The 9,773-nt window shown below is 35.1% G+C and overlaps 2 protein-coding genes across 4 annotated transcripts; one reads left to right on the top strand and one right to left on the bottom strand.

Moving 5' to 3' along the window:
- Window positions 1-40: 40 nt before the first annotated feature.
- LOC103335628 (adenylate kinase isoenzyme 6 homolog) lies at window positions 41-1,381 on the bottom strand. Of its 3 annotated transcripts, none has more exons than XM_008238643.2 (3): window positions 1,225-1,381; window positions 508-867; window positions 41-419 (listed from the first exon to the last, which is right to left on the bottom strand). In XM_008238643.2, exons 2-3 carry the CDS (start codon window positions 837-839, stop codon window positions 233-235), a joined length of 519 nt encoding a protein of 172 aa, XP_008236865.2. In that variant the 5' UTR covers window positions 840-867; window positions 1,225-1,381; the 3' UTR covers window positions 41-232. The 3 variants fall into 3 exon arrangements, with proteins under 3 accessions (XP_008236865.2, XP_008236867.2, XP_088910157.1); XM_008238645.2 differs by having other exon boundaries at window positions 508-881; window positions 1,225-1,378; XM_089054031.1 differs by having other exon boundaries at window positions 1,123-1,269.
- A 5,699-nt stretch (window positions 1,382-7,080) lies between these two features.
- On the top strand, window positions 7,081-8,330 carry LOC103335736 (hydroxyproline-rich glycoprotein family protein). The gene has a single exon (XM_008238769.3). It carries the CDS (start codon window positions 7,233-7,235, stop codon window positions 8,058-8,060), a length of 828 nt encoding a protein of 275 aa, XP_008236991.2. The 5' UTR covers window positions 7,081-7,232; the 3' UTR covers window positions 8,061-8,330.
- Window positions 8,331-9,773: the final 1,443 nt, after the last annotated feature.

Here is a 9,773-nt window from a genome sequence, read left to right on the forward strand (position 1 = left end):
ACTTTCTAGTCACCATGAATGCCCCTCGTTACAAAATTCATTTCATCAAACCCCTTCAATGAACAATTGCAATTCAAGAGAGAGTCACATAACATAATGGTAAAACTGATACGAGAGAGAATACAAATATGTCGTAATAATAGTTCATCAAAACTCCATCTCAAAAGCTTAATCCAACTAACTGACCAACCAACCAACAAGCACCCTCAACCAAAAACTATATCATAAGAAACTAAGTTGAAGGTTGCCACCTCCTGACCCATTCTGCCACAGTAGAAAGATTAGTCGAAATGTCTTGGATGCTATCACTCTTTAAGGGAAGCACGATATCTTCTGGGTAGCTCTCTTTTGCCTCCTCAAGCAAAGTTTGAAATATTTCACATTCAATATTGTTGGAGAGCTTTGACTCCGAATATCCTCTGCCACAATAAGGCCATAAACATAGGTTTTCCTTTCCAATTCGCAAGGAAGCAGCACTAGAAAAGAGGCAGTGATGAAGAAAATTACCTTCGAGTCAAGCGGTCATACAAGACGGTATTGTCAGTTTGGAGCACAACCACAAGATCAAACCATCTCTCAGGGAAGAAATCGCAACCATGGTAGTCCACGATGTTCCCTCCTTCTTCCATGGTATCCTCAAGCTCATCGCATACCAGGTCTTCATTGATGATGTAACAGTCTAGCTCATCATCCCACCCATCATGGAGATTCTTGGCCTTCACCAAATCACCGACGTTGATGTGGTGGAGCTGTGTTGCCTCTGCTAAGGCGGACGATGTTGTTGTCTTCCCCGTTCCTGGTGTGCCCGTCACCAATATGTTTGGCCTCTTCCTCACCATGGCCCTCTAGTCTGCTTCAGGGCAGAGCCTGATGAAATTTAACTAGAACTCAACAACAAACTCATTTGTGAATAATAAAAAAAACTAAATTAAAATGTGCAACAGTAAGAACTTAAACCCTAAACAAAACAAAAACTATGACAAATTGGAAACTAAATTCGGAAGTTCTTAACACACAGGTCGTATATGCAGCTGGGCCTGTATTTGGGTGACCAGAAGTAAACATTACCAAACCCAGAATAAGAAAAGATAAGTTAGCAGCATAGTTGCCTAATTCGCTCACCCCCATACGAATTTCGATCTGGATCAAGCGTACCTAATCGTGGTACGGTATCGACCTGGAACGAAAGATTTAATGACTCAGTTCCAGAGGCGAGAACAGTACCTGATAGACGATGTCGCTGCTACAGAACAGTACCTGACCGCCGACAGAGGACGAGCAATCGAGGGCACATGAGGACTAGGGAAAGAAAGATTTGGGTTCGGAGAGGATTCTTTTGGATGAATGGATTCCAAGAGCCCAGCCCAGGCAAAAGCTCCCCTGGTCTCCCAAAATCAGCTCCAGGTGACATCCAACCCGGGCAAGAGCTGGCAAGGCCCAAAGGGAAGATAGCCCGAGCTGCTGTCTGAGGGGCACTGACATCAGCGAAATTTTTAAAAAATTCTTTAAAATTATTTAAAAATTCAGAATTTTTTTTAACTACATACCTAGCAAATTTTTATTTATTAATCTCATACATAAAATCTCATGTGAATAGTAATTACTATTGAGTTGCCATAGCAATGGGTGGAAAAGTACAAAAAAAATTGATATGACAGATAAATTCATCTTACTTTTGTCATTTGCCATAGCAAATGGATGGAAGTGCTCTTCGGGAGAACGTACTAGAGGTTGGGTGGGTGGGTGTATCAATATAATAAAAGTACTGCTTCTGGTTTTAAGAATTCAGTTCTATTCTCCTTGAACCATATCAAGGAAGTTGTGGTTACTTACTCTTAGATCTAATCTAAGGATTGAGAAAAAAAAAAAAAAAGGTTTAAATATTAATATGTCATCTTTTATTTTACTTTTACTGCAGTAAAATATTATTTTGGTTATTAAAACTTTTTTTTTTTAAAAGGAGTTAATATCATAGATGAAAATACAATGTAGTTGCAGAGACCCAAGTCTCATGAATCGGAAAAAATATATATAAATAAATAAAAAGGGCCCAAAATTTGTTTATAAAAAATTGAAGTTTTCCCAAACTTGGTTCATGAATCATTCAAATCTAATATTTATAAACAGAAAATTGATCACAAAGGCAAAGAACAATAGAAAAATGACTTCCTTGAAATCTAATCACGTTAAAGTGTGAATGGATGGCTTGATGGCTCTGCATTGGGTCAATAAATTTTTTTTGTTTTTGAAAAAATTGAATATTTGAATTTAAATCAAGAGATGAAATAGATAACAAATAAGAATTAGAATGAATCTTAAACAACACGCATTCTTGATTTTCGTCGCAATGCTGGAGTTAAAGGTAGTTGTGAACAACAATGGATGAAGAACATGTTATTGGTTTTCTGAGAGAGAGAGAGAGAGAGTCTTTTGGTTGGAGTGATTTTTTCTTTTTACATTTTTTGTTTTTGTTTAAGTTAAATTAATATTTGGGAGTTTCACTAAAACACTCAAAATAGGAGCTGAAATTATAAAAAAACTCAACACCCAAAACACCATTTATAAACACACCCAAAACCCATCATTACACACACTCAAAACTCATTTATAAACACACCCAAAAAATATACAATTGTTGACTTTGGGGTTGATTTTGGGTGTGTTTCTATGTTTAAATAGTGTTTGGGTTTTTTTATAAATACATGTCTAGGATTGAGTTTATTTATAAATTTGTATTAATATTTTGCACAATAAAAATAATAAAATAATGACATATTGATATTTAAATAAGTTTTTTCTCAACCCTTAGATTATATCCAAGGGTGAGTGATCAAAAGTTCCTATGGACTCTAGGGTCTAGGAGAACAAGATTGTTCAAGAATTGCTAAGGAAGAAGGAAAGCCACAGTTCTTTCAATACATTTAACAAATAAAATACATAACTTATTGAATAAATAAAAAACCACTTATTCATAAAATAAATAAGTTCATAACTAAAATTTGCATGCAAAAACAAAAATTAAAGTTTATTGTTGAAACTTCAAAACGAACAAAACGGAAATTGAAAATACTTAAAATTAAAAGTAGCAACTTTAGCCAACTGGTCGTTTTCTCTTCGCTTTTGTACTAGTCCTTATGCTTATTCAAGAGAAAAGTGAGTGGGCATAGAGGACGATGAGGAAGATGTTTGGCCGTGAACACTTGCATAATTGTCGTCCAACCCTTTTCATCACATTTCCTCCAATTTCTGAGCAGAGTCATCTAAACAAAAGGATTTTAGATCAATATCTCATTTCTTGAAAGACCCATCTTTGTGGCTTTCATTGAAACGTGATTGGAAACGGATATTGGAATGGCTTATTTACATCAATGCCCTTTGAAATTATAGTCAAATCTCACATTGCCTTCTAAACTTAAAGTGGTCTATTTACCCTACTTAACTGTGATTTGGTGACCCCCTTTGCCCATGTCGTCAACTTCGTCCAAAAGTTTGTTCACTACAATGATGTGGCTTTTTATAATTTCATACACATGGATTATCCACCAATTAAGGGGTGGTGTGGCAAGTGAAACCTACCTCCACATAGATACAGATATAATTAAATATTCTAATAATTAAAACTAACAAAAAATTGGTTAATTTTCTCTCTCTTACAATCAGCACTTCTCTTTTTCTCTATCACCATTTTGTTTTGCCTTTTCTTCTCTCTCTCTCTCTCTCTCTCTCTCTCTGAACAAACAAAGTTAGTAGGTTGGTGAATCGAAGGAATAAATGTGAAAAAAATAAAAATAAAAGTATTGCTAAAAAATTGTTTCATTTTTGTGTCTGATCCCTCCATCTCTCCATTTTTGTGTCGAACAGCTTCACATCACAGCCCCATCAACACCATCGAAGGCTTCACAGCTTCGGGGAGATCTGATGACCTATATATGAATCCAAACTGACCTTCTAAGAGGGTAGAAATGCAGATACAAAAACCAAACTATCTAGAATATTCGTTCCAAACCAAATCTATTTTCGCATGAGCAAAATGACAAGTTCCAACAAAACTATCTCGACCATCTTATGTTAATTAGTGTACTTTGGTTATTTTAAGTTGGCTTACGAGACCAAGACCCTTTTGATATTTTACGGAAACAATTGTTATAAACCGAAGATGGATTTTTTGTTTTACTTTTCCATGAATGGTTCTTCTTTTTCTGAGTTTGGAAGGAATGAGATTTGAAAGGTTAAATTAATGCATCCGTCTCGATCTTCTTATTGTAGCTTAATTTTGTTTTGTTTTGTTTTAATAAATAATAAGATATTTACAATATACTTTTACAACGTGTCAAAATACCATATTATTTTGTCGAAATGTCATATTGGCTGACGTTCAATTTGTTGTGGGAAAACTTTTTTTATGCATGGTTTATTAGTCTTAACATCATATCTCACGAGAAAATTGAAGAAAAATTAGTCAAACTTAAATCAATACGTTTTCATGTTCAAAATACACATAATACAAGTCTAAGCAGGATTGAAAACCAGGATGCATCTTTCGAACACTGTGTCATTGATGATCATGACCAATTAGGTCCACGATTAATAGGATTTGGAAAAGAATTAGGACTAAAATTTGGGCCGTCACTAGGACCAAGATTGTCTACATACAAAAGCCACTACCTTATTTTAGACAAACTTTGGAACTCCACCACATCTTTAGGTCATCAAAATAAATGCTATTATTTTAGGAAATCTGCTTCCTGATTTGATTATTTCAAATGTTTTATTAGAGTATCTACGAATGATGAGGATCAATCCAATTTTATTTTAATAAATTGAATTTTTTATTTGCAATGGTAAAGTTCAGTTCAATTCAAAGATTAATATTTCATTTCAGGTATCAATAGTTCATTTCAATAAGATAGCCCAACATAATAACTATACAGCCTCTCTCTTTTTGATACATAGACAATATTACTTTGTACAATAACCCCAAAAAGAGGTGCTTTGATGTGTTCTCATTTAATCTCAACTTCCAATTCTTCAAAAAAAAAAAAATGTTAACATAATATTGTCCCAAACCAAAGAAAATTTTATTATTAATTATATATATATATATATTCAAAATTGGTCTCTTTTTAAAGATCTATTTGAAACTATTTTAATTGTATAAGTCTTATCGTAATTTATTTTATTTTATTCAATCATTTAAAAAGATATTTAAAAAATATAATTTTTAATTTGTAATCTATTAAATTGCTCCACTGCAAGTCAAACAACAATTCAGTTCAATAGCTGCAAAAAAAAGTTCAGTAAATTTAACTATTGAATTGAAATGAAATGAACTAAACCGTTGAACAATTATTGCGAATGCTCTTTAGAGAATTGCCTAATTTTGCAATAAAATTTTGACCTATTCTAATAAATGAAGGCTATTATATAATATATTAGAGATAAGTTTAACCAACAAAATTAAGTGATTTCCTCCTGAAATAACTCTTCCAAGGACAGTAACTTGGGCAAATAAAAAAAAAAAAAAAGAATGATGGCGGGATAATCTCTAGGGCTTTGATAGATGTACCAACAAAGAAAGAGACTCATGATATAATGCAGCACCCGAATGTCCTAATTGGCCTTGATGAAATTTTAACACGTATGTCTTAAATTGATGAATTAGGTTACAAGTGTGCCCTAAGAAAGAGTTCCACGAGGCATCAAATTCTCACTGTTCTACTTCTAGTGTTATATTGAGCAACGCCGGAAAAAAAAAAAAAAAAAAAGAGAATGTCCCACTTCAAGGGTCAAATGTCTAGGTCATACGTAGCCAAATTTTTTTGTTTGAGTATGTAACATTATTGTAATACAACATTAGGGGCATGTAATGATTTTACAGCCAAAATGTTTTGTTGCATACTTGTTAAAATTGAAAACTCTTTACAATTTTAATTAGTTATTTATTTATTTATTTATTTGGGGTGATTTTGACAGTTTCTTGCAGTTTTGGGATGATGGTTGTTTTGAGAAGACTATCCCGATTAAGGTTTATTCAAAGAAAAATATAGGGTATTCAAAGATAAGTTAAAATATGTGAAAAATATAGGCCTGCAGTGACCGTAGCCCCTCAAACTCCATGAAAAAGTCAATAACTCTTAAGCATTTATGCTGCAATATCAGTTGAAAAATAAGGCTATTGCCCCCAATACAAACTACTTGCTTCGCTGCTATGTATAAGATACTTTTTTTTGGCCAGAATATACAAGATACTTTTACAATGTGTCAAGTACCATATAATTTTTTCTTAATCAATTGTCTCCTTATATGCCATATTGGCTGACGTTCAATTTGTGGTGGGAACATTTTGGCTAACATCATATCTCACGAGAAAATTGAAGAAAAATTAGTCAAACTTAATCAATAAGTTTTCATGTTCAAAATAGACATAATACAAGTCTAACTCTGTGCCATTAATGCTCATGACCAATTAGGTCCACGATTCATAGGATTTGAAAAAGAATTAGGACTTAATTTTGGGTCGTCACTAAGACCAAGCTTGTCTACATACAAATGCCACTACCTTATTTTAGACAAACTTTGGAACTCCACCACATCTTAGGTCATCAAAATAAAGGCTATTATTTTTGGAACTCCACCACATCTGTTGTTTTTATTAGAGGAATTGCCTAGTTTTTGCAATAAAATTTTGACATCTTCTAATAAATGAAAGGCTATTATCTAATATCTTAGAGATAAGAGATAAGTTTAGTGAACAAAACTAAGTGATTTTCGTCTAAAATAACTCTTCCAAGGACACACTTGGTCCAAAAGACTACTTAAATTTAAAGCAAACATGAGATAACCCAAGTTGGTTAGAGGAGACTCAAGTTCGAAACCTCTCCCGATAGTTTAAATTAGATTAAAGTAAAATATCATTTGTATAAGCCTAACAAAATACTAGTAAGAATTTGAATAGTCTTTTTCTTTCAAAATTTAAATTAGACTTCTAACCCAATCCCAATTCCTTCCTCCTATTTATAAGAATCTGTTTCGTCTTATCTCTATCTCTAAATCTCTAAATTTCAGCCTGTCTTCGTTCAAACCCCCATTTCACAGTTTTAGTTGTTTTTACTTTACCTTATTGCTTTCAACTACTCTTTCTCTCTTCCCCATCAAAACCTAATTCAGATGAATAACAACGACCAAGAAATCAACAATAAAGAAAGAACAACAACCAAGATCTTTACCAACGAATGCTCTCCGAAGAAGACGAAGATGACATGCTCGTTCTCTCTCTCAATCCTTACCGTCCATCAAGGCCTCGACGAAGTCCGACCCCGGTAGATCCACCGCCACCACCGTCATTGTTCATGCAAACCCTCACGGCCCAAAACCCTCCACCCCAACCTCTCCAACTCTCACCCTCACACCCTCTTTACATGACTACACAACCACCACCTTTCCTCATCCCCTCCTCCATGCCCTTGGTTTATTCCCAAGAGCCGGGCCGGGGGCCTTCTACATCTCGCCCAATTCGTACCCGACGAAACCCTACTCAGGCTCCTCGGGAGGGAAAGAGTAAGACTGTCCCGGCCCCTTTTCCGTGGGCCACCACCAGGCGGGCCACGGTGCACACTCTTGAGTACTTGTTGTCAAGGGGTATCCGTACTATCACTGGTGACGTGCAGTGCAAGCGATGTGAAAAGTCATTCGTGGTGGAGTACGATCTGGAGGAGAAGTTTGCTGAGGTTGGGAGTTTTGTTGCTGGGAATAAGGACACGCTGCGTGATAGGGCACCGCGTTCATGGACGACGCCGGTTCTTCCTAGGTGCATGCATTGTCAAGAAGAGAGCAGCGGGAAACCGATCATAGCGGAGAAGAAGAAGGCCATCAACTGGCTGTTTTTGCTGCTAGGGCAGATGCTTGGTTGCTGCACGCTTGAGCAGTTGAAGTATTTCTGTAAGCACACCAAAAATCATAGAACCGGCGCCAAGGATCGAGTTCTTTTCCTCACCTATCTTGAGCTGTGTAAACAACTCGTTCCCAATGGACCTTTCTACCGATCAAATTCGAAAGGGTGAGAGTCGAACTCTTGTTTCAATAGTAGTTCCGAGTGCTTGTTTTCTTTTGTTTTAAATCTTGGTCAAGGTTGCTATCTTGTTACAAATGTGGTGATCTATGCAACTTATTAGTGCAATTTGTTTCTTTTAAATTTAGTTCTTTCTCGGATTGAGTATTGAATACTAGACCTGCGTGTGAAAAAGCAATCAAACTTGATGATGAATTTATCCGGATCTTAGTTTTCTGAAAACATTTTTTTGGTTCCTAGAGGCCCGCGCTCCAATCTTTTTGAAAGAACGCAACTGTTGTGAGAAGTCTCTAGAAAAGAATAAAAAGTTAGATCTTATTAATTGCTCGAGTTATATATGCAAAGGACTGATCATTTATTTAGGCATTGGAACGCCATTAAAGTCTATTTGGATTAATATTTTTTCCTGCGACAATTAAATATTTGTCAACATTCTACGACAGGCAGATGAGGAGAGGTATCGGAATTACAGATTGTCACTTCTATCGCTCTTTATTTTGGAAAAAAATTTGTAAACTACATGTGGGAGATGAGAGCAAAGGATACTCGCAAAACATGTTGGGAAATTAATTCCCCTAATCGCTCCAAACAAAATAGATGAAAAGACTAAAAAAGGGCTAAGACCCTCTCTGTAAGTCCTCAAAGAGACCTTGGTACGCCTTGGTAATGGGACGGGGTAGCCTCCCATCTACCTAAACTTTTGCCAATCTTCAAACCGATGAAAAGATAAAATTAAAAAAAGTGTAGTCAAGATGATGATTAAGTGAAGCACAACAAATTTAGTAATATGCCTAGCTAAGTGTTCGGGAGACTGCCCACCTTCACTATAGCAAGAGAAAAATATAAGTACGTATAAATAACATGGGATAGTGTATTTGTGTTGTTGTTGTTGCATTCATGGACTAACCGAGCTCCCTCCCTTTCTTTAAGGCCGGCGTCCTTGAAGATTATTGTCTCCAGGATGTTCTTTCTTTTAAAGTAGTTTTCCTTCTTCTTTTCAAAAAACTAAATAATAAAAAGATTGAAATCGAGATCTCTTTTAATATTGGGATGAGAAGATAAGTAAGTGACTTCCGTTCTTAAGAGAACAAATACGAAAGGGTTGTTAATCTTTATTTGTTTCCATATGGGACTGTAGTCCACCTAGCTAAAACAATTTCTCTTTTAATTACTATTGCTTATATATTATTTTGTGTGCCCATGGATACCTATTTCATTACATTTCATTATGTTTCGATTAATTTAGTCAAATAAAGAAAAAGATGAAAACAGCTTTTATTAAATAAAGAAGTGACAGTGACAGATACAAAGAAGGAGACAAGATACGATGTTTACAATATACGACATCACTTTTTACCTGCCTGCAGGCTTGAGCAGTTGAAGTGAATTAGAAGCGGGTTATTTGTTGACCCAAAAAAACAAAAAAGTGGGTTATTTGAGTTGAAAAAACCGAGTACCAGTCATATCAACGTTCTGGTTTGGTTTGAAAATATATCTATTTATTATACTTTGACAAAAATAACACCTCTCCTCCCTCCTTCCAAAATTTGACAAAAATAATGATCCTATTTGAATTGAAAATTTTGGAAATGCCCAACTCATAGGTGAATATAACCGAATCGAATATCATTATTTAATACAAAATTATTGGTTTACTGCACATGTGATGTGACCCTCTTATTGGAATTTACAACATTATTAGGTT

Source organism: Prunus mume, linkage group LG6 (genome assembly GCF_029339155.1).
Source record: "Prunus mume cultivar Tortuosa linkage group LG6, ASM2933915v1, whole genome shotgun sequence".
NCBI lineage: Eukaryota > Viridiplantae > Streptophyta > Magnoliopsida > Rosales > Rosaceae > Prunus > Prunus mume.